The 23,874-nt window shown below is 41.0% G+C and overlaps 2 protein-coding genes across 4 annotated transcripts in view; one reads left to right on the top strand and one right to left on the bottom strand.

Moving 5' to 3' along the window:
- The window catches only part of VIPAS39 (VPS33B interacting protein, apical-basolateral polarity regulator, spe-39 homolog), a 31,380-nt gene that overhangs the window by 5,174 nt on the left and 2,332 nt on the right, over positions 1–23,874 (top strand). For both annotated transcript variants that reach the window (XM_019009564.3, XM_055361077.2), the window contains exons 4-18: positions 1,479–1,625; positions 3,059–3,097; positions 3,454–3,518; positions 4,261–4,317; positions 8,497–8,589; positions 9,694–9,727; positions 10,201–10,303; positions 11,770–11,797; positions 14,977–15,050; positions 16,950–17,025; positions 17,479–17,613; positions 18,570–18,611; positions 18,941–19,030; positions 23,115–23,201; positions 23,785–23,874. In XM_019009564.3, coding sequence (XP_018865109.2) covers positions 1,479–1,625; positions 3,059–3,097; positions 3,454–3,518; positions 4,261–4,317; positions 8,497–8,589; positions 9,694–9,727; positions 10,201–10,303; positions 11,770–11,797; positions 14,977–15,050; positions 16,950–17,025; positions 17,479–17,613; positions 18,570–18,611; positions 18,941–19,030; positions 23,115–23,201; positions 23,785–23,874 — 1,160 coding nt within the window. The remainder of the gene's footprint in view (positions 1–1,478; positions 1,626–3,058; positions 3,098–3,453; positions 3,519–4,260; positions 4,318–8,496; positions 8,590–9,693; positions 9,728–10,200; positions 10,304–11,769; positions 11,798–14,976; positions 15,051–16,949; positions 17,026–17,478; positions 17,614–18,569; positions 18,612–18,940; positions 19,031–23,114; positions 23,202–23,784) is intronic.
- SAMD15 (sterile alpha motif domain containing 15) overlaps positions 15,219–23,874 on the bottom strand; it is a 64,586-nt gene continuing 55,930 nt past the window's right edge. For both annotated transcript variants that reach the window (XM_063698056.1, XM_019009563.3), the window contains one exon: positions 15,219–15,823. In XM_063698056.1, coding sequence (XP_063554126.1) covers positions 15,813–15,823 — 11 coding nt within the window. In that variant the 3' untranslated portion in view covers positions 15,219–15,812. The remainder of the gene's footprint in view (positions 15,824–23,874) is intronic.

Raw genomic sequence — 23,874 nt, 5'->3', positions numbered from 1 at the left:
CCATTTGATTTTTTTTTTTTTTTTTTTTTTTTGAGATGGAGTCTTACTCTGTTGCCTAGTCTGGAGTGCAATGGCGCGATCCTGACTCACTGCAACCTCCGCCTCCCAGGTTCAAGCGATTCTCATGCTTCAGCCTCCCTAGTAGCTGGGATTAAAGGCGCCAACCACCATGCCTGGCTAATTTTTGTGTTTTTAGTAGAGATGGAGTTTTACCATGTTGGCCAGGCTGGTCTTGAACTCCTGACCTCAAGTGATCCGCCTGCCTTGGCCTCCCAAATGCTGGGATTATAGGTATGAGCCACCATCCCTGGTCCCCATCTGATTTTTAAGAAATATTTTTAATTGAAAGTTTTTAAAAAATAGGCCATGCTATAATGTGACTAAAGATTTAAAAAAAATTAAAGGTCTACAGTGAAAAGTTTCCGTTCCATATTGTTATGTATCTTCTGAGTTTTCAGTTCACGTCCTCCCAAAAAACAATCGTTGCTTGGTTCCTGTGTATTCATCTAAAGACTCTTTTTGCATCTGGAAAAGTATACAGAAACATGTATTCTTATCCCATTTTTACACAAGCAGTAGCATACTTCATACCTTGCTCTTTTTATGTGTTAATATAGCTTGGAGATCTTTCCATGTCAGTATATAAAGAGTGTTCTCATTTTCTCTTTCTTTTTTTAAATAGCAGCATAGTATTAAATTGTATGGATTTACCATCATTTATTTAGCCAGCCCACTGTTGAATTTTAGATTTTTCAATCTTTTGCTCTTTATATTTCTATCATTGACTTTATATTCTGACCATAGATGCATAAATGAAAGAGCAATTCTTAGAGTGGAATTACTCACATAGGGTGTTTGCATCTGTATTGGGTAGATATTGCCAAATTGACCTCCACAGGGGTTGTACCAATTCGTACTACCACCAGCAATGGAGGAGGGTTCCAGTTTCCCTATAGCCTGGCTAACACAGGGTATTATCAAGCTTTTGGATCTTTCCCCATCTTATAGGGGACTAATGGTTTCTCATTATATTTTTAATTTGTAGTACTCTTAGCAAAGCTGGGGGCAGGTGGTGTGTGCCTCTGGAGGGTAGTGGCGATGGATGGCTTGAGGCCAGGAGTTGAGGCTGACGTGAGACATGACTGTGAGATATGATTGTGAATAGCCACTGTACTCCAGAGCTCCAGCAACGTAGTGAGACCCTGTCTCTAAAAAAAAAAAAAAAAGAGAGAAAAAAGAGTAAGGTTGAGCATCTTTTCATATGTTGAAGAGCCATTTGAATTTTCTGTGATCCACTTATTCATGTCCTTGGTCCATTTTTCTGCTGATTAGTCTATTTGAGTCTATCTTTTCTCCCTGCCCCAAGTTGGCCAAGGGACCAGGGCTTCTGGTGAAAAGCTTTTAGAGTTTGTTGAATGTTGGATGTCAAGGCTTTATTGTGGATGAGAATTGCTGATGTAGTTCTTACTATCTCGCAGGTATCTCATGGTCCATCAGAGAGACTGCTGGTAATAGCGGCTCAACCCACGAGGGGCGTGAACAGCTAAAGAGCCGAAACAGCTTCTCCTCCTATGCACAACTACCCAAGCCTACTTCTACCTACTCCCTGAGCAGCTTTTTTAGAGGTAAAGAGAGATGCTTTAATGGATAGGGAAGTCCTTCTCTTTTTTCAGAAAAATCTTAGGCCATAATTTTCATTTACTTTGTAAGAAAAAGATTATTGAAGGATAAAGCATTCTCATTGGAGGTGGCAGCTGGGTGTTAGGAGTGAGATAAATGAGAGAAATTCAGAGGAGTTGGACTGGTTTTCTAGAGCATGATGAATGAAATTGACATTAACCCTGTGACTGGTACTGAAAAAATTTGCCTAGATCAAAATTCCTCCCTACTCCTTGCGCATTGCTGTTGGAAAACCTTGTTGGTGGGAATGCCAAATGGTGCAGCCACCGTGGAAGACAGTATGGTGGTTTTTCAAAAAAAATTAAACAGTAAACATATAACTGGCTAGGCGTGGTGGCTCATGCCTGTAATCCCAGCACTTTTGGGAGGCTGAGGCAGGTGGATCACCTGAGGTCAAGAGTTCTAGACCAGCCTACCAATATGGTGAAACCACGTCTCTACTAAAAATACAAAAATTAGCCGGGCATGGTGGGGGCTTCTGTAATCCCAGCTGCTCAGGAGGCTGAGGGAGGCAGATTGCTAGAACCTGGGAGGCAAAGGTTGTAGTGAACCGAGATTGCACTACTGCAGTCTAGCCTGGGTGACAGAGCAAAACTCCATCTCAATAAATAAATAAATAACATATGATCTAGCAATTTTACTTCTGGGTATATATCAAAAAGAATGGAAAGCAGGTACTTGAACAGATATTTGTACCTCCATGTCGATAGTAGCATTATTCACAATAGCCAAAAGATGGAAACAACCCAAATGTCCATTGATGGATGAATGGATAAACAAATGTGCCATATACATGCAGCAGAATGTTACTCAGCATTAAAGAAGAACGACATTCCCATACATGCTGCCACATGGATGATCCTTGAGGATGTGATGCTAAATAAAATAAGGCACAAAGGGACAAATATTGTATGACTCCATTTACGTATGACCTAGAATAGTCAGATTCATAGAGACAGAAAGTAGAATGGTGGTTACCAAGAGCTGGGGCGGAGGGAATGGAGAGTTATTGTTTAAAGGGTATAGAGTTGGTTAAAGGGTAGAGAGTCTCAGTTTGGGATGATGAAAAAGTTCTGGAGATGGATAGTGGTGATGGTTGTACAACAGTGTGAATGTACTTAATGCTACTGACTTATACGCTTAAAAATGGTTAAAATGGTAAATTTTGTTATGTATATTTTACCATAATTAAAAAAAATTTTCTCCCTGCTCCATTTTTTAATGGCACTTCAGATTTCTACAGATGAATAAAACCTTTTTTAAGCGTTAAGTTCCTATATTGCATTATAGAGTTCGTTACACATTGTGTCTTTAACCAAGCCTGGATGGCTCTGATTGAAACTGTTGACCTTTTCCCTCTTGTGTTCTTTACCTTTAGGTAGAACTAGACCTGGAAGTTTCCAGTCCCTTTCTGATGGTAGGCATTGAACCCTCTTTTAATTGCTGTGGGAAATGTTGCTGATCTGGTACAGTCTGAGGAGTTATGGGGACAGGTAGTAATTAGATGACAAGATGAACTTTCTTCTGCATCTACTGTCGTTATTAGAGGAATTTTCTGATACCGACTAAGGAGGTAGAAATCATTCTAGCTACAGGGGCAAAGGTGACTTCTAGGGATGCTGTCTTTGGGGAAGAACGGAGATCTGCTTTTGGCCATAAAGTTAACATTGGGAGCCCACAAGTCAAAAAAATGTGAGAAGGAAGAAGTAGAGGGAAGGAATGACAAGCAGGATTCATGGTGCCCTTCTGAACCAGCTGCTTATTCTTTTTCAGCTCTGTCAGACACACCCACCAAAAGCTATGCTCCGGAGCTGGGGAGACCCAAAGGGGAGTATAGGGTGAGTTACAGCATACACTGGTGTGACACTTTCCACAGTACAAAGTACCTTGACATATGTTACCTGGCTCGATTTTCCCAACTATTTGAGTAGATATTTTTTTAACCCTGTTTTATAGATAAGAAAACTGGGTTTCTAAACATGAGGGCTTACCTGGGGTCTCAGAGCTAGGAAAGGGTGCAACTTAGACTTATAATCTCTATATTCTGACTCAGTTCTGCCATACTTTGCTTACTCATTATGCTCCCACTTGAAGGCTGTACTTTGAAACCCAGTGATCATCACTGCAGTCTGGAAGCTTGGTAGAGCTCATATTCCCATGAAGCAAATAAAGCAAATTGATTCATAAGGAAGAAACCATAACCTAAGGTCAGAAAAGGAACATGTCTCCAACATCTCTCTCTTTCCTTCTGTTGGCCAAAGGCATTAATTGTTAGAATCCTAAAACGTGATTCTAATTCATCTAGAGGTTGCAGTCCTGAACTGGTAGGCATGGGGCTACTGGCTTTGTCAATTGGCTCCTCCCTCTTTGATCCATCTCCTCCTATCTATATTGCCCCTGCTCTAGTTCCTTCAGAAACTCAAAATAAAACCGTCCCATTTCTTCATTTTTTTCACATCCATTCCCTCCCACAAAGTATTTCCCCCTTAGACACTAAGACTGAGTTTGAGTTGAGGAGTGGGTATGCTGATAAATTTGATTCCTTAACTTCCTGGGATTCACGTATTGCTAATATTCCAGGATTACAGCAATGACTGGAGCCCCAGTGATACAGTGCGACGTCTCCGGAAGGGCAAGGTAAGGACAGAGAATTTTTGTGAGGTTCTTTGGGAAGCTGGGCAGCTTGTTCACACAGGGAAGATTTCTTGACCTCTCTTCAGTTCTCATTTGTTCAGTGAATTTCAGGGGGAAAATAAATCCACTAAGGTTGAAAGTCAGTGGCAAAATTTCTGATTCTCCATTACTGTTGCTTTGATGGGGTAGTGGGGAAAGAGTGATGGATGAGAGGGAAAAGTACATTTAAGAGTGAGAGGCCAGGGCCAGGGGCGGTGGCTCACGCCTGTAATCCCAGCACTTTGGGAGGCCGAGGCGGGTGGATCACGAGGTCAAGAGCTCAAGACCATCCTGGCCAACATGGTGAAACCCCATCTGTACTAAAAATATAAAAAATTAGCCGGGCGTGGTGGCAGGCACCTGTAGTCCCAGCTACTCGGGAGGCTGAGGCAGGAGAATCACTTGAACCCAGGAGGTGGAGGTTGCAGTGAGCTGAGATTGCACCACCGCATTTCAGCCTGGCGAGTGAGACTCCGTCTCAAAAAAAAAAAAAAAAAAAAAAAGACAAGCCGGGCATGGTGGCTCACGCCTGTAATCCCAGCACTTTGGGAGGCCAAGGCAGGCAGTAATCACCTGAGGTCAGGAGTTCTAGACCAGCCTGGCCAACATGGTGAAACCCCATCTCTACTAAAAATACAAAAAATTAGGCGGGTCTGGTGGCGTGCACCTGTAATCCCAGCTACTCGGGAGGGTGAGGCAGGAGAATCACTTGAATCTGGGAAGTGGAGGTTGTAGTGAGCTGAGATTGTGCCACTGCACTCCAGTCTGGGCAACAAGAGTGAAACTCCGCCCCCCCCGCCCAAAAAAAGAGAGTGAGAACAATCTTTTATGTTAGATCTGTGATTCATTGAGTTCATTTTTGCATATGGTGTGATGTAAGGGTTTGAGTTTAATTGTTTTCCCCATGTAGATCTCCATTTGTTCCAGCACTATTTGTTGAAAAAACTATCCTTTCCCCATTGAATTATCCTGCTGATGCTTTTGTTGAAAATCAGGCCAGTCACAGTGGCTCATGCCTGTAATCCCAGAACTTGGGGAGGCCAAGGTGGGAGGATCTGTCGAGCCCAGGAGTTCAAGACTAGGCTGGGCAACATAGTGAGACTGTGTCTCTATAAATGATTAAAAAAAAAAAATTAGCCAGGTGTGCGGCCGGGCGCGGTGGTTCATGCCTGTAATCCCAGCACTTTGGAAGGCCAAGACAGGCAGATCACCTGAGGTTGGGAGTTTAAGACCAGCCTGACTAACATGGAGAAACCCCATCTCTACTAAAAATACAAAATTAGCTGGGCGTGGTGGCACATGCCTGTAATCCCAGCTTCTCAGGAGGCTGAGGCAAGAGAATCGTTTGAATCTGGTGGCCGAGATTGTGCAATTGCACTCCAGCCTGGGCAACAAGAGCGAAACTCCATCTTTAAAAAAAAAAAAGCCAGGTGTGGCTAATTTATAATATAAATGTATATTATAATTTATAATTATAAATATATAAATGTAACTTATAATCTTATAGCAGGATATGTTTTTAGTCACAGTTGCTTGAGAGGCTGAGATGGAAGGATTGCTTGAGCCCTGAAGGTTGAGGCTGCAATGAGCCGAGATTGTGCCACTCCATTCCAGCTTAGGCAACAGAGCAAGACCCTGTCTCAAGAAGAAAAAAATAAGAAGAAAATTAATGATCATATATGTGTAGGCCTATTTCTGGACTCTTTATTCTAGTTCATTGGATTATTTATCCTTAAGCTAATACTACAGTCTTGATTATTATATAAATGTTGAAATCAAGATACTTCAACTTTGTTGAAGCTTTCAACCTTCAACGTTGTTCTTCTCTTCCAAAACTGTTTTGGCTGTTGTAGATCCTTTATACTTCCATATCGATTTTAGTAGCAGCTTGGCAGTGTCTACAAAAGAGTTGTTGAGATTTTTATTGGGATTGCCTTGAATGTACAGATCAATTTTGGTAGAATTGGCAATGATCATAATAATTAATGGATCAAAATGGATCATAATGCCAGGTGTGGTGGCTTGTGCCTATAATCCTAGCTACTCAGGAGGCTGAGGCAGGAAGATCAATTGAGCCCTGGAGGCTGAGGCTGCAGTGAGCTGTGATTGCATCACTGCACTCCAACCTGGGCGAGAGAGCGAGACCCTCTCTCTAAAAAAAAAAAAGCAGATAAAGTGGATTATACTTCACAGGTTCTAAGGATTGGGAATGAAAAAATAAATAAATAAAATGGATTATAGACCTAAATGTAAATTAAGTGTTAAAGCTATAAAACTTCTAGAAGAAAATATAGATGAAAATCTTTATGATCTTGACTTAGGCAAAGATTTATTACCTAGGACACAAAAAGCATGAACCATAAATGAAAAAATTGATGAAATGGACTTCATCAAAATTTAAAACTTTTATTTTTTTTTTAGAAACCACTGTTAAAGCCATGAAAGGACCACCATAGCTCAGAGAAAGTAGTTTCAAAACACATGTATTATAAAGGACTTTCATCCAGAATATATATAAAACTTTTTTTTTTTTTTTTGAGATGGAGTCTCCTTCTGTCGCCCGGGCTGGAGTGCAGTGGTGCGATCTCAGCTCACTGCAACCTACGCCTCCCAGGTTCAAGTGATTCTCCTGCTTCAGCCTCCTGAGTAGCTGGAATTAACAGGTGTGTGCCACCATGCCTGGCTAATTTTTGTATTTTTAGTAGAGAGGAGGTTTCACCATGTTGGCCAGACTGGTCTCAAACTCCTGACCTCAGGTGATCTGCCTGCCTTGGCCTCCCAAAGTGCTGGGATTATATGCGTGAACCACTGTACTTGGCCAGAATATATATAAAACTTTTATTAAACCTGGCAATATAGCAAGACCCCATCTCTACAAAATAAAAATTAGCCAGGTGTGATGGCACTTACCTATGGTCCCAGCTACTCAGGAGGCTTGAGGTGGGAGGATTGCTTGAGCCCAGGAAGTCGAGGCTGCACTGAGCCATGATCATGCCACTGCACTCCAGCCTGGGCAATACAGTGAGACCCTGTCTCAGATAAAACAACAACAACAACAACAAAACTCTTAGCTTAGTGATAAGTACAGTCTGATTAAAAAATTGGCACAAGAGTTGACCAGACACATCACAAAAGAAGATACATGAATGACCAATAATCACTTTAAAATATACTTAAAATTATAGTTATCAAGAAAATGTGAGTTAAAACTATGAGATACTGGCTGGGCATGGTGGCTCATGCCTGTAATCCCAGCACCTTGGGAGGCCAAGGCAGGCAGATCACGGGGTCAGGAGATCAAGACCATCCTGGCTAACGTGGTGAAACCCTGTCTGTACTAAAAATACAAAAAAATTAGCCGGGTATGGTGGCAGGTGCCCGTAGTCCCAGCTACTCGGGAGGCTGAGGCAGGAGAATGGTGTGAACCCGGGAGGCGGAGCTTGCAGTGAGCCAAGATTGCGCCACTGCACTCCAACCTGGGCGACAGAGCGAGACTCCGTCTCAAAAAAAAAAAAAAAAAAATCACTGAACTATATACTTAAATAGGGTATGTTTTACTGTATGTAAATTATGAATAAGGGTTCTTAAAAAAGAACAAGTGATTGGCCGGGCGCAGTGGCTCATGCCTGTAATCCCAGCACTTTGGGAGGCTGAGGCGGGCGGATGACAAGGTCAGGAGATCGAGACCATCCTGGCTAACACAGTGAAACCCCGTCTCTACTAAAAATTAAATTACTAAAAAAAAATTAGCCGGGCATGGTGGCGGGCACCTCTAGTCCCAGCTACTCAGGACGCTGAGGCAGGAGAATGGTGTGAACCCGGGAGGCGGAGCTTGCAGTGAGCCGAGATTGAGCCACTGCACTCAGCCTGGGTGACAGAGCAAGACTCCGTCTCAAAAAGAACAAGTGATTTCTGTTGACTTTATCAAGACTTCAGGACATTAGCATCTTATAGGGCAGCAGGCTGAACTAGAGAGGGTGGTGGGAGCCAACTGTTTTATAAGTGCTGGGGACCATAGTGTAAAAATAAAGAGACTCTCCTTGGGGACATTTTGTTTCATTATTGCTCATTCTTTAGTATCCAGCAACAAAGGAATAAAGAAAACTGTCTTCTTGTGTACTAATTCTAGTGTTATTCTGCCAGGTTTGCTCACTAGAGAGATTCCGCTCCTTACAGGACAAACTACAACTCCTAGAAGAGGCAGTAAGCATGCATGATGGAAACGTCATTACTGCAGTGAGTTGTCGGATTTGTTGTTGTTTGTTTAATTATTGTTTTCACTAGTTTCTGAAAATCCAATCAAATAGACTAACATTTTGTGTTAAATGTTAAGTAAAGATCCTGGATTCCCCTTGGAGGTGTAGGATTCTAAGTAATCTGTGCTTTAAGGGCTTAGCTGGTGCCACATGCACTAAGCGTGGAACCCTGTGTTTTTTTTTTTTTTTTTGGAGACAGGGTCTTGCTCTGTTGCCCAGGTTGAAGTGCAGTGGTGTGATGATGGCTCGCTGTAGCCTCAACCTCCTGAGCTTAAGTGATCCTCTCACCTCAGGTTCCCGAGTAGCTGGGACCACAGGTGCATACCACCATGCCTGGCTAGTTTTTTTTTTTTTTTTTTTTTTTGAGATGGAGTCTCACTCTGTCGCCCAGGCTAGTGTGCAGTAGCACAATCTTGGCTCACTGTGTGATACTCCTGCCTCAGCCTCCCAAGTAGTTGGGATTACAGGCGTGGGCCACCATGCCCAGCTAATTTTTGTATTTTTAGTGGATATGGGGTTTCACTACATTGGCTGGGCTGGTCTCAAACTCCTGACCTCAGGTGATGCACCAGCCTCGGCCTCCCAAAGAGCTGGGATTATAGGCGTGAGCCACCACGCTTGGCCTTGCCTGGCTAATTTTTAAATTTTTTTGTAGAGACAGGGTCTTGCTATGTTGCCCAAGCTGATCTCACACTCCTGGGCTCAAGTAATCTCCCTGCCTTAGCCTCCCAAAGTGTTGGAATTATGGGCATGAGTCACCATGCCCAGCCTATGTGAAACCCTTGATTGTAACCAAGACACAGAAGGTTGGCTACTATGTGTTATATAAAACAATCTGAGGGAGAAGAGATGTGAGCGTATCCTCTTTCAGAGGGAGGTGTCTCTCAGCAGCATGGGCACGGGTGTGTGGACTCTCAAGACACAGCTCAGTTCCAGATAGCCATTGGCTTTCCTTGCATCACATACAGAGCTGTTGGCTATACCTGCAGAGATTGCTAATGAGTTGCTGGCCCCATGTCTGTAGTGCTCAGGGCATGACTCTGTGTTGGAAAGTTTGCACAGTCTTTGTTCTTTTTTCCTATAGGTTCTGATTTTCCTGAAGAGGACACTGAGCAAAGGTGAGAATGGCTTGCAGGAAATCTTCAGTCAGCAAGGTGTCTGCCACATTCGAGGGGAGAATAACATGTGCCTTTCATACCAGAATTCATTAGTCAAGTCTATTTCAGAGACAACTGGGGTGGCCTGAGACTTCAGAGCACAAATCACATCTCTGAGGGCGTCCTTTAGGGTGATAACTACATTAACCACAGAGCCCCCTCAGATGGCTGTGTTGGTTTGAAGAAGTCAGAGTCCGTGCTAAGTGCCTGCTGTTTGGGTTGGTGTGAAATGAAAAGCTGATTTAATGGCTATGAGCTGCCCAAGACCATAGAGTGTGTTGATGGTGAATTAAGACATAGGGGTAAACCATTCTTAGCTTTTGTTTGGGTTTGATGAGATAATGTTTGAGATAATGTTGTGAGTAGGGAGACCAATTTCATACTTGACTAATTGGCTTTAATCTTTCTCAACTTAACTCCTGACTGTCTGACAGAGATCCTCTTCCGAGAGCTGGAGGTGCGACAGGTTGCCCTGAGACATCTTATTCACTTCCTTAAGGAAATAGGGGATCAAAAGTTGCTTTTAGACCTCTTCAGGTAAGAACTGATCATCTGGTCTATAAAGTTTAGTAAGTACTTGTTTCAAAGCACTCTGAGGGATACAAAGGAATAGAAGACGCCAACTGCCCTTTTCCTGGAAGTACTTGGAAGACAAGCTATTGAAGTGTGAGGGGATAACTAGCAGTACAGCATAGCTTATGATAAGGTGCAAGTTGGTTAAGAACCAGGCTTTGGAGTCACATGCACTTGGGTTGAATGCTATTATAGGTCTCCCACATCATTCATCGAGTGACCTTGGCCAAGTTATCAATCCTCTTCATGAGTTTTTCACATCTATCAAATGGAGATGATGACACCTACCCACAGGGTTATTATGAAGATGAAGGGCTAGTATGTGAGCCAGCACTTAGCATAATACCTAGTTTGTAGTATTAGTATTTATTAAGTGTTTTCTTATAAAAGACCTAGAATAAAGGTATCTTTTATTACTTGATTGTAAGTGATACCAGTGGGAAGTACAGTAGAAGAGAAGAAGAAAATATTTTCAGTCAGGATACCCAGGGAAAGCCTCATGGAAGTGATTAGGATTTGCATGGGCCTATGAAACTAGGTAGGATTCTGACAGGTGAGAGGTAGGCATGTCTGCTGGGGGTAAAGAGGGCTGAGGTCTTCTATCATGTTTTTCTTCCCTCTAATTCCAGTCAGTGGGGACTATTTCCCACCTTTGGATTAAAATATGTGCACATGATGTCCTTTCTTCAGTGTCAGAGAAAGGGTTAGAACCTCTGTTTAGACTGACATGTGGCCCAAGGTGACTGATTATCCAGTGACTCCAGCACAGCAATGAGCTCCCCAAAAGACTGAGGTGGGGAAAAGCAGGTTACCTGGTTAGGGTCAAGATTGCAGGTGTTAGCCAGGAATTTGCAAAAGAAGACATGGTCACAGAGGCTGGCTGCTTCCTCCCTCCTTCCTTCCCTGCCTTCCTCTTTCCCAACCAACAAGGCTTTATCAGGCATCACCTCCATGCCAAAATGGTAATGTTAATTATGGTGGTCTATTCAGAGTAAAGAAGAATCAGAAGACAAAAGTCTTGGTGCTCCAAGGTCTGGGGGAGACAAAACACATTGTACTCTGCCCATGAAAACAGTAAAGAACAATATAGAAAATCTGTTTTCAAGATTGTATTGACAGAGGATAGTGCTTTAATCTTAGGAAAAAAAAAACAACAACCAAGTTTTCTGTGGGCTAGAGTAGGTGGCTCTGAGCCTCCCTGTCAGAACTGTTAACAAAGTTATTAGTTCCTTGCAGTACCTTCTTGTCCTTGCTTTTTGTTCAGCCAGAGAGACCAGGGGAACAATGATATCTGATCAACCATTTATCTTGTGTATAGAGGGAAATGAGTTTGAATTGTGTTTCTCCTAGAGGAGGCACTCGATTTTGTGAGGTTATACTGCCACACATCAATAGATACAAATGCCCTGCTCCCTTCTGCTTCTTCCCAGGTTCCTAGATAGAACAGAAGAGCTTGCGGTAAGTGTGGCCTTTGTTTCAGTTGGGTACCTGTTTAACAGAAATCTAGGCTGGGCACAGTGGCTCACGCCTGTAATCCCAGCACTTTGGGAGGCCGAGATGGGTGGATCACCTGAGGTCAGGAGTTCAAGACCAGCCTGGCCAACATGGTGAAACCCTGTCTCTACTAAAAATACAAAAATTAGCTGGGTGTGGTGGCGCACACCTGTAATCCCAGCTACTTGGGAGGCTGAGGCAGGAGAATTGCTTGAACCTGGGACGGGGAGGTTGCAGTGATCTGAGATCGTGCCATTGCACTCCAGCCTGGGCAACAGAGTGAGACTCTGTCTCACAAACCCAGAAATCTAAGCCAAACCCCCGCCTCCAAGATCCCAGACTGATTGAACTATTTCCTTTGATACTGATTATATACAGAAGAGAGAGGCACCTGGAAAACCTGAAAACTTAATCCAAATGATGTATTCTTTCTTTTTATATGCTCTTTTGGTTGGGCTTATGAATAAATTTTAAAAAATAAATATGTGAAAATTGGCCTGGTCAATTTGTAATTTGTTTTTCAGTTGTTTTCAGGTCCTGGTTGTTAGGAGTTTTGGGGTTTTGGCTTCTCACAAAGAAAATGTTGAAGGCTAAGAGGATAAGAAACCAGATATAGGTCAAGAAGGAAGATAGGTCAAGTTGATGATACACCCAATACACGTTTTGGCTGAGAATTCAATGGCCAGGCGTTAAGATTAAATTTTGGCAGATTTTCACAATCATAGAATGAACTCCTGGAATACAAGAATAAATCTGAAATTTTACCAAAAACTCAATTGTATTATTAAAACTTCAGCAATTCATGTTAAAAAAAAAAAAAAAACTTGGCAGGAATAAGAATTTCCAGCCAAGCACGGTGGCTTATGCCTGTAATGCCAGCACTTGGGAGGCTGAGGTGGGAGGAACACTAGAGTCCAGGAGTTGGAGACCAGCCTGGGCAACATAGTGAGATCCCATCTCTAAAAAAAATTTAAAAAATTAGCAAAGCATGGTGGCGCATACCTGTAGTCCCAGCTACCTGGGAAGCTGAGGTGGGAGAATCACTTAAGTCTGGGAGGTCATGTCTGGGTGAAAGAATGAGACCTTGTCTCAAAGAATTTCTCAGCACTGTCGATGGCAGGATTGCTTTTTTAGTTATTGTACAACACATTTGTGATATCTATACAGACATTCAGTTGGCACATTAAATATTGTTAACCTTTGAACAGCATAATTATATATATAATACTGAAAATGCTTTTCAGAAACATGGTTCTTTTTTTTCGAGACAGGCTGGAGTACAGTGGTGCGTGATCATATAGTTTACTGCAGACTCTCAATTCCTGGCTCAAGCCTCAGGCTCCCAAGTAGCTGGGACTACAGGTGCACACGACCACACCTGACTAATTTTTAAAAATCTTTTTGTGGAGACGGGGGTCTCACTTTGTTTGCCAGGCTGGTCTCGAACTCCTAGCCTCAAGCTATCCTCCCACCTTGGCCTCCCAAAGTTCTGGGATTACAGATGTGAACCACCTCACCTGGCTCAGTAACATGTTTTCTGAAAGGAACTTGTACTTAATATTCAAAGCATGAGAGAATCTGAAAAATCCATTTTCTTAATCCACTAAAAATGATTGGCAGCCTGTAGTAATCATTTGAAAAGCTGTTTGTTTATATTTTTAAATCTCTGTAAGTTCAAAACTATAAGGATTTTTCTTCTTACAGCATTCTTATAAAGTTTTTTGTTTTGAATTTCATTAGTGAGAATAAATGTGTTTTGGGTAACTCATTTTTATCTAAAACTTTATTTTCTTTATACTCATTATGTTTGAATTGAAGATGATTTTTCATGCATGTTGTTGTATATAGATTTTGAGTTTTTCAACCTTGTAAACTTTGGAAGTGGCAAAGCTGATAGTACACTTTTAGTGTATGCCCACAGAATATGAAGGTTTCCCATGTAGAACTTTTCTTGAAAGAGCTAAGGATGAAATGGAATTGAATAACAAAAAATTAACTATAGCTCTTAAAGGTTACTTTCTTTAATATTAGGAATGATTGTATACCAACTATTTTATATGAACTATTTTACGAAGATTGGATTACGATATGTAATTTCTGTTATTCTGTCTTATGTTATTTACATTTTTACATTTACATTTTTATATACATTTACATTTTTATATACATCTGTTGGCTCAATCTGAGAATATTTATAAACAGTGAGTCAGAATGACATGCCCTATTTATATTACTGATGTTAATTGTTAGATATTTACATGATCATACTACCATTGATCATGTACATGGTCAAGGATGCCAAAAATAACACTGAAATAGGTATTTAGCTCTTGGACTTTTCAAAATCTAAAGCTGAAGCAAAATATTCATTTTTGGTTAAATACTGAGGCTAAAGTGAAACTTAAAGGTAAAGCTCGGTACTCTATCTACTCAGTGCTTCATTATAGGTCAGCACTGGCCAATAGAAGTTTCTACAATGATAGAAATATTCCATATTTGGGCCGGGCACGGTGGCTCATGCCTGTAATCCCAGCACACTGGGAGACCAATTTGGGCAGGTCACCTGAGGTCTGGAGTTCGAGACCAGCCTGGCCATCATGGTGAAACCCTGCCTCTACTAAAAATACAAAAATTAGCCAGGCATGGTGGTGGGCACCTGTAATCCCAGCTACTTGGGAGGCTGAGGCAGGAGAATCGCTTGAACCTGGGAGGCAGAGGTTGCAATGAGCTGAGATTGTGCCATTGCACTCCAGCCTGGGCAACAAGAGTGAGACTTCGTCTCAAAAAAAAAAAAAAAAAAAATTTCCATATTTGTGTTGTCCAATATAGTAGCTCCTAGTCACATGTAGCTGTTGAGTTCTTTAAAAGTCGTTAGTGTTAACTAAGGAGGTGAATTTTTACATTAATTAATTTAAATTTAAAGAAACAGTTGTAGCTAGTGGCTATTGTATCGTACAGTGCAGTTATAGATAAACCTACTGATATTTAGTCACTCTTTGCCTATCCCCCCACCCGCCTCCAATAACCATCTATACCCAGAAATGAAGAACTTGTTTTTTTAAAGCATGGGAAGTTCAGTTACTCAGCTATCTCCCTCATCTAAGGAGACAAAATACCTCAAAGCCTTTTTCTGCTTTTTGTAGCTATCTCATTATCGAGAGCATTTGAACATTCAGGACCCTGACAAACGAAAAGAATTTCTTAAAACCTGTGTTGGGTAAGTATGGGGGAAAAATGATTTTAAGTATAAATACCTTTACCCAGAAGGAATGAAGAAAATTAAAAAGGGTGGAATGGATAGGCAGGAAGGGGAGGGCTAACAGTGAATCATACCAGCATCATTCAGGGTCGCCTCATGCAGTGGTGTTCACACACTAGTCCCCAGCAGAGTTTCCACTGCTTGATGGTAAACTGAGGAAAAAAAAAGAGACAAATGTAGAGAGATTTTTTTTCCTAAAGCTAAATTTATTTAATTTGAAAGGTTATCTTTTATTGTAGGATTTTGTTCTCTTCTCTTCTTCTTTGGTACTAAAATGAGCTGTACCTTTTTTTATGACCTTAGGTAATAAAAAGATAGCAATACTTTAGGGACCTGATGCATTTTTTCAGTGTTACTGGTCCTTGAAACCCCAAAGTCCAAGAACCACTGATCCAGGGCAAGCTTTCATCCAGAATTTAACTTATTACAAAACCCAGCTCCACATATTCCTGTGATAGGGTGCCCGTTGCTCTTGAAACAGCTCAGTTTGTTTTTGAACAGCCTTCGTTATCGGAAAGTGCTTCCTTATGTTAAGCTGAAACTTGCTTCCCTGTATCTTTCAAGACAGGTGTGGAGTCTACCCAGTAGTCCTTGCTTCTTCAGGTTCAGTACTCATGGTTGTTTCAACCATTCCTCATGTGACATGATTTCCCGGCTTCATGTTTAGAAATTTGATTATATCGGTGAAATCCATTTAATGTTACCAAATACTGAGATATGTTATATGGCCTCTGGAAAACAAGGAGAAAAGTTAAAATAGTGAAGTAACTAGAATTTTTAGCATCTCTCTTTATCTCTTCTAAAAATTCACTATGGCTAAAACTTACCTGGAATAGTGTAATTAAAACTCAGAATTCTTCCTGGAGTGAGCAGAGTATGGGGAATAATGCAGCACTTTCTAAAAGATAGATCTGTGAACTGGGCATTTAAAATCTGGCTTCTATTCTTGGCCTTCCCCATTGACCACATGACTTTTTGGCAAGACTGGCAAGACGCCGTCCCTCAGCATCTTCATGTATAACAATAAGGTGGCCGGGCGCAGCAGCTCACGCCTGTAATCCCAGCGCTTTGGGAGGTTGAGGCAGGAGGATCACGAGGTTAGGAGATCAAGACCGTCCTGGTGAACATGGTGAAACCCTGTCTCTACTAAAAATACAAAAATAAGCTGGGCGTGGCAGCATACGCCTGTAGTCCCAGCTACTCTGGAAGCTGAGGCAGGAGAATTGCTTGAACTCAGGAGGTGGAGGTTGTAGTGAGCCAAGATCATGCCACTGCACTCCAGCCTGGGTGACACAGAGAGACTCCATCTCAAAACAAGCAGACAAACAAAAAACATAATGCAGTGTTGAAGATGGGACCCTTGACATTTGTGATATTTGCTGATCTATAAACATACCACCATGGCATGTAATTTAATTTACCTTTTGTACTCTGCCATAAAAAAATGGCTAACAAATCTAGGTGTCCCCTCAGTAAGTTAAGCACAAGCCACAGAATTTCACTGGGATGTGGATGATGGGCAGTTGCCTAGGCTCACTCATTAGCTTTGTGACTCATTCACCAAATATTCCAACTCCCAAAATGAGAGGATTCTAATTCATTTATCAGCAAAATTATGAGTGGCTATAAGTATTTTGTGGACTCTCAGGATCCCTCTTGAATTGGCAAAACCTTTAATATGAAATTCACGCCATTCATGCGATGTCTTTCTTCCTTTAAGGGACGCTCTAAAGGTGAACTGAGATCAGACTTGTGAGGCACCATGAACCTCTTATACTTACGCTGGTGATTTGGTTTACTTGGGTTTGTTTCCTTGTTTGAATAGAGAAAGGTACTAACCTTCTGGCACTCTACCAGTTTGCCATTTTCAGCAGAAGATTCCGCACACATACAGGACCATTACACGCTCCTGGAACGTCAGATCATTATTGAGGTTAGACTCTTCATCTCTATATCTTTTGCTTCAGTGCCAAGGCTCAGTGCCGTTCAGCATCTAGGAGATTTCTATGCTCTGCACATGGGTCATTTCTTACTGGTTTCTAAAAGCCTTTCATTTTCTGCCTGTACACAATAGCCCCCTTCCTCCATTGTTTTTAGGATCCTTTTTCCTCTTACCAGCTGTTAACCTGGAAGTATTTCTTCTTCATCCCGAATCTCCCATGTCATCCCCACTTCTATTTGTTTCCATCCAATGTGGATTCATGATCATTTTATGGATTTTAAACTACTCTGGGGATATCTTAGGCAATTTCTTTCTTTTTCTGTTCTTTGTTTCACTCCTAGGGTGGGAAACACAACTGCTGTAGTATTAAAAGATTTTTCTCCTGCCTCTACTCCATGGACATTGTTTTTTTTTTTTTTTTTCACTTGGCTCACTCCACCACAGGCAAATGATCGCCATCTAGAATCAGCAGGACAGACTGAGATCTTCCGAAAGCACCCCCGCAAAGCCTCCATCCTCAACATGCCACTAGTGACAACGCTTTTCTACTCCTGCTTCTATCACTACACAGAGGCTGAGGTACAGGCAAAATATGGAAGATTCCACAAACTCTCATTGCACAAAAAGAAGATAGTTCAAATCCAGTACTTTTATGTACTCTATTAATAATGGGTATGTATAGTTCTCAGAAATCCACCTGGAAGCTTTCCTGGCCCTCACCAGGGGTAAGAGGGCCTCATCTGGCCAGGAGGGAAAAGAGGTTTGTAAGGTTTGTAGCTTCAAGTGAGCTGGCATGCTAGCATAGCAAGTTCTCTCCCTGGTGCTGTTACCTGTAGAAGTCTCTGTTCAAAGGTCCACAATATCAAATGGATTAGCATGATGTGGAGAAAAGCGGCAGGGTGACAAGTAGCTATGGATACTTTTTTTTTTTTTTTCTCTGAGATGGAGTCTTGCTCTGTCGCCCAGGCTGGAGTGCAGTGGTGCGATCTTGGCTCACTGTAACCTCGGCCTCCTGGGTTCAAGCAATTCTCCTGCCTCAGCCTCCCGAGTAGCTGGGATTACAGGTGTGCGCCACCACTCCCCGCTAATTTTTTTTTTTTTTTGTATTTTTAGTAGAGACAGGGTTTCACCATGTTGGCCAGGCTGGTCTTGAACTCCTGACCTCGTGATCCACCCGCCTCAGCCTCCCAAAGTGCTGGGATTATAGGTGAGAGCCACCGCGCCTGGCCACTCTTTTTTCTTTCTAAATTTTTCAAAGAAGTATGGATTCCATGATAACAGGCAGACATTTTCTCCTTATTTGGATTAGCAGAAAATGGGAAAAGGCACCATACTTATTACTCCAGTTCTTGATAAGCCAGCTTATAGTGGTATCTGACTATTCCCAATGGAGCTTTTCCCTGAAATTAATTTCTATGTTTAAATGGCAGCAGAGTAAGATGTAGAAAGTCTCTGTAGTGGGAAAGAAAATGAGAGCTTGGGTGGTACTTGGGAAAGTCAATATCACTAAAGTTCCTTTTTCACTTTCATCCTAGGGGACATTCAGCAGTCCCATCAACCTGAAGAAGACATTTAAGGTAGATACAAATTGGTCAGTGTTATGAAACTAGTGATCAGGGTAACTACATGGAGTGGATGTTGCTTTGTAACCCTGTACAGTGTGTCCTTTGATATTCAAGGTTAAAGGTGGAAAGGAATGAGTTTGGGAAAGTGAGAGAAGACCTAATGGCCTATAGCAGTGCTGGGGCTTGGGAATTAAGAAGTTCTTGAACTGAGAAATTTTTTGATTTTAAGGGGCAGAGTCAATATCAGGAAATATTTAATGTCTGTCTTTTCTAAAATTCTTAAGCACCCCCATTGATGTATTTCTACTTCCCCTTAATTTTTCTTGGTCTCTGCTTTCCAGATCCCAGATAAACAGTATGTGCTGACAGCCCTGGCTGCTCGTGCCAAGCTTCGAGCCTGGAATGATGTAGATGCCCTATTCACCACAAAGGTGTGTGCCCTGGCCCTGTGCTGCTGAGGCCTTGGGAGACAGAAGGGTTCTATCATGTTATAAGTTCTAGTTACCGGTTTACATTTTTCCTCCAACTTTTTATTTTCCAAAATTTCAAACCTAAAGAAAAGTTGAAAGAATGAATTTTATAGTTCATATAATAATCAAATATATACTATAATAGTATAATAGTCTTTATCCACATCACTAATTTATTAACAATTTTGCCATGTATGCTTTCTCTTTTTCTATACCTATGTGTTTTTCTTTTCTGAATCATTTGAAAGTAAGTTGTAGACATCTTAACACCTCTCCTTTAATACTACATAAGCACAATATTGGGCTGGGTGCGGTGGCTCACGCCTATAATCCCAGCACTTTGGGAGGCCGAGGCGGGTGGATCACCTGAGGTCAGGAGTTTGAGACCATCCTGGGCAACATGGTGAAACCCCGTCTCTACTGAAAATACAAAAATTAGCTGGGTGTGGTGGTGTGCACCTGTAATCCCAGCTACTCAGGAGGCTGAGGCGAGAGAATTGCTTGAATCCAGGAGGCGGAGGTTGCAGTGAGCCAAGATTGCACCATTGCACTCCAGCCTGGGCAACAAGAGCAAAACCCTGTCTCAAAAAAAAAAGAAGCACAATATAATTATCACTAAAAAAATTTAACATTAATATAATAATACATATTTAATCATGGTCCATATTTAAATTAGTTATTTATAGCTAGTTTTGGTTTGCTTCTATATTTTTTTCTATCAGGATCCAATCAAAGACCTTGGATTGAGTTTGGTTGTCATGTCTTTACTGATTTACCTTTTTTTAAATTAATTTTTATTGTATATATTTAAGGTACAACATAATGTTTTGATCTACATATACATAGTGAAATGATTATACAGTCACGCCAATTAACCCATCATCTCACAGTTAGCCATTTTGTGGGAGTGTGGTAAGAACCCCTAAAATTCACTCTCTTAGCAAATTTCCAGTATACACTACACTATTATTAACTGTATTGGTCATGCTGTACATTAGATTTCTAGATTTATTCATCCTGCATAACTACAACTTTGTATCCTTTGACCTACTTTTTTCCCCCTCTGGAAACTATTTTCTATGTGTTTGACTTTTTTAGATCCTACATGAGTGAGATCATGAGGTTATTTTCTTTTCTGTGTCTGGCTTATTTCACTTAGCGTAATGTCCTCCAGGTTCATCCATGCTGTCACATGTCAGGATCTCCTTATTTTTTAAGTTCTGAATATATTCCATTGTATATATGTACCACAATTTCTTTATCCATTCATCCATCAATGGACACTTAGGTTGTTTCCATATCTTGGCTCTTGTGAATAATGACACAATAAACATGGGAGTGTAGATGTCTCTGTGAGATGCTGATTGCATTTCCTTTGGATTTATATGCAGTAGTGGGATTGCTGGATCATATGGTAATTCTGTTTAAACATTTTTGAGGAATGCCTATACTGTTTTTCATGATGGCTGCACTAATTTATATTCCCACCGACAACAGTGTACCAGGGTCCCTTTTCTCTACACCCTTGCCAACACTTGTTATCTTTCTTCTTTTTTTAAGATAAATATTATTATATATTGTATATATTTAAGTTATACAATAAGATGTTATGAGATACATGTAGATAGTAAAATGGTTACTACAGTGAAGCAAATTAACATATCTATCATCTCAAATTATTTTTTTGTGGCAAAAACAGCTAAAATCTACTCATTTAGCAAAACTCCTGATTACAGTACAGTATTATTAACTACAGTCCTCATCTTGTAATTAGATCTCTAAAGCTAATATTCCAGCGTGTATGTATATATATATACCATAGTTCCATAGTTTCTGTATCCATTTGTCTGTCAATGGACACTTAAGTTGTTTCCTTATCTTGGCTATTTTTTAGGGGGAGGGAATTATTTATTTGTTTATTATTTTTGTAAGTTACAGATATTTAAATTCTCAGCAATAATTTATAATAGTTACATTTCATGAATAGTTAACATCTCATAAATAGTGTTACAATGAATGTGGAAATGCAAGTATCTTTATGAGGTGATGATTTCATTTATTTTGGGCATATACCCAAAAGAAAGATTGATTACTGGGTCATATGATAGTTCTATTTTTAATTTTTTTTTTTTTTTTTGAGAGAGGGTCTCACTCTGTCACCCAGGCTGAAGTGCAGTGGCATGACTGTAGCTCACAGCAGCCTGTTTTCCACATTGGCTGCACCAATCTACATTCCCACCAACAGGGTACAAGAGTTCCCTTTCCCCACACCCTTGCTAACACATCATTTGTCTTTTTGATAACAGCCATCTTAACAGATGTGAGGTGATATCTTATTGTAGTTTTGATTTGCATTTCCCTGATGTTTAGTGATACTGATCACCTTTTCATGTACTTCTTGGCCATTTCCATGTCTTCTTTGGAGAAATGTCCATTCAGGTCTTTTGCCCATTTTTAAATCTGGTAATTTTTGTTTCTGCTATTGCGTTGTGTGAGTTCTTTATATGTTTTAGATACTAATCCCTTATCAGATATGTGGTTTACAAATATTTTCTTCTAATCCATAGGCTGCCTTTCATTTTGATTGTTTCCTTTGCCATGTGCAGCTTTTTAGTTTGATGTAATCCCATTTATTTTTGCTTTTGTAGCCTGAGCCTTTGGTGTGATATCCAAAAAAATCATTGCCAAGGCCAATGTCAGGGAGCTTTTTCCTATGTTTTCTTCTAGGAGTTTTATGGCTTCAGGTCTTATGCTTAGGTATATTATCCATTTTGAGTTGATTTTTGTGTATGGTGTAAGATAAAGGTCTAATTTCATTCTTTTGCATGTGGAAATCCAGTTTTCCCAGCACCACTCGTTGAAGAGACTATCCTTTCCCCATTGGGTCCTCTTGGTGCTTTTGTTGAAAATTAGCTGACCATATATGCTTGAGTTTATTTCTAAGCTCTCTATTCTATTCCACTGGTCTATGTGTTTGTTTTTATGCCAGCCCCGTACTGTTTTGATTAATATATATAACTTTGCAATATATTTTGAAATCATGAAGCATGTTGCCTCCTACCCCTACCCCTTTTTTTTTTTTTTTTTTTTTTGAGACAGAGTCTTGCTCTGTCACCCAGGCTGGAGTGCAGTGGTGCAATCTCAGCTCACTGCAACCTCTGCCTCCAGGGTTCCAGTGAATCTCCTGCCTCAACCTCCCGAGTAGCTGGGATTAAAGGCATGCGCCACCCTGCCCGGCTGATTTTTGTATTTTTAGTAAAGATGGGGTTTCACCATGTTGGCCAGGCTGGTCTCGAACTCCTGGCCTCAAGTGATCCGCCCACCTCAGCCTCCAAAAGTGCTGGGATTACAGACATGAGCCACCGCACCTGGCCTCCATTTTGTTTTTCTTTAACATTGATTACTTTGGCTATGTGGGATCTCTGGTGGTTCCATATGAATTAGTTTACGTTTTAAATATCTGTTTTTCCATTATGGGTTTAAAAATTTTCTGTTTTTCCTATTTGTTAATTATTTAACTAGTTATATTAACTAACAAAGCAATACGTGTCTGTTGTCAAAATCAAACACTGTATTAAACTATAGAAAGAGTGAAGTTCCTTTTTCATTTTCTACCTACTCCTATCTCACCCCCTTTCTCAAGGCAAACACTGTTAAAAGTTTAATGGGTAGCTTTCCAGACCTTCCCTCATGAATTTGCAAATAAACATCTGTACTTATAAAGATATGGAAGATGGAATTATTTTCTACATTGATAAGTTCATACTACAAATATTAAATAAGTTACTTATCCCATTTAGTAGTATTTCAAGACTTTTCCCTGCATTCGTTTCTATAGATCTAAGAAGTTATTTCAAACCTGATTCATTTCCACTCTCTCAAATCCCTTGATTTTTCTGAAAAATTCATTTCTCATTATTTCTGTATCCCTCAGCACCCCCACTCACCCACCACGTTATTCTGGTCTGATCGTAAAACATAGACTAACCTAGAATGTGTTGAGTGTGCCTGGCCTACCTGCCGCTACCCCATCTTCCTCTTTCAGAACTGGCTGGGCTATACCAAGAAGAGAGCACCCATTGGCTTCCATCGGGTTGTTGAAATTTTGCACAAGAACAATGCCCCTGTTCAGGTAAATGGGTCCTGAAGAGAGTTGGATACAGGATATTCTCGGAGACCTAACTTTAAGCCTCTTACTGGTCAGTGATGGGAGACCCGATCTGCTCTTGTTTTCCCTTAAAGGCAGCACAATGGCTGCAATAGGCCTCAAGACAGAAAAGGCCAGGGAGTAAAATTCTCTCCCTTTCTCCCCTTTAGAAACAATTCCAAACTGTCCTCTCTGAGTAGCATCTACTGTGTTAGCCCAAGTGGAATACTGATGTACTGTTCAAATGATAGAAAAGGAGAACTCGTGGAGAAAAGACATCAGGGAGAAATGAGCAGAGCACTGGATCACAGCTAGAGCACTCATTGCTGGCATGTGTATCTGGCTCGAGGATCAGGAGAAGTGTGCTCTTTCCTGCTTACTGAGGCAGCATGGAAGTACTGTGTAGCGTTACCTCATTCCCATTGCAGAACTAGTCCTGTGGTTGATGATGGGAACTGGAAACAGCTATTGAACTCTTTTGCCTTCTTCAGGACTTTCTTTTCTACCTTGTAGAGCTCTGTGCCTTATGGGTGTTTGAATCATTAATCGGAAGTACCTCTTCCCACAGATATTACAGGAGTATGTCAATCTGGTGGAAGATGTGGACACAAAGTTGAACTTAGCCACTAAGTTCAAGTGCCATGATGTCGTCATTGAT

Source organism: Gorilla gorilla, chromosome 15 (genome assembly GCF_029281585.2).
Source record: "Gorilla gorilla gorilla isolate KB3781 chromosome 15, NHGRI_mGorGor1-v2.1_pri, whole genome shotgun sequence".
Classification (NCBI taxonomy): domain Eukaryota; kingdom Metazoa; phylum Chordata; class Mammalia; order Primates; family Hominidae; genus Gorilla; species Gorilla gorilla.
This window is presented reverse-complemented; position numbering and strand designations above follow the sequence as displayed.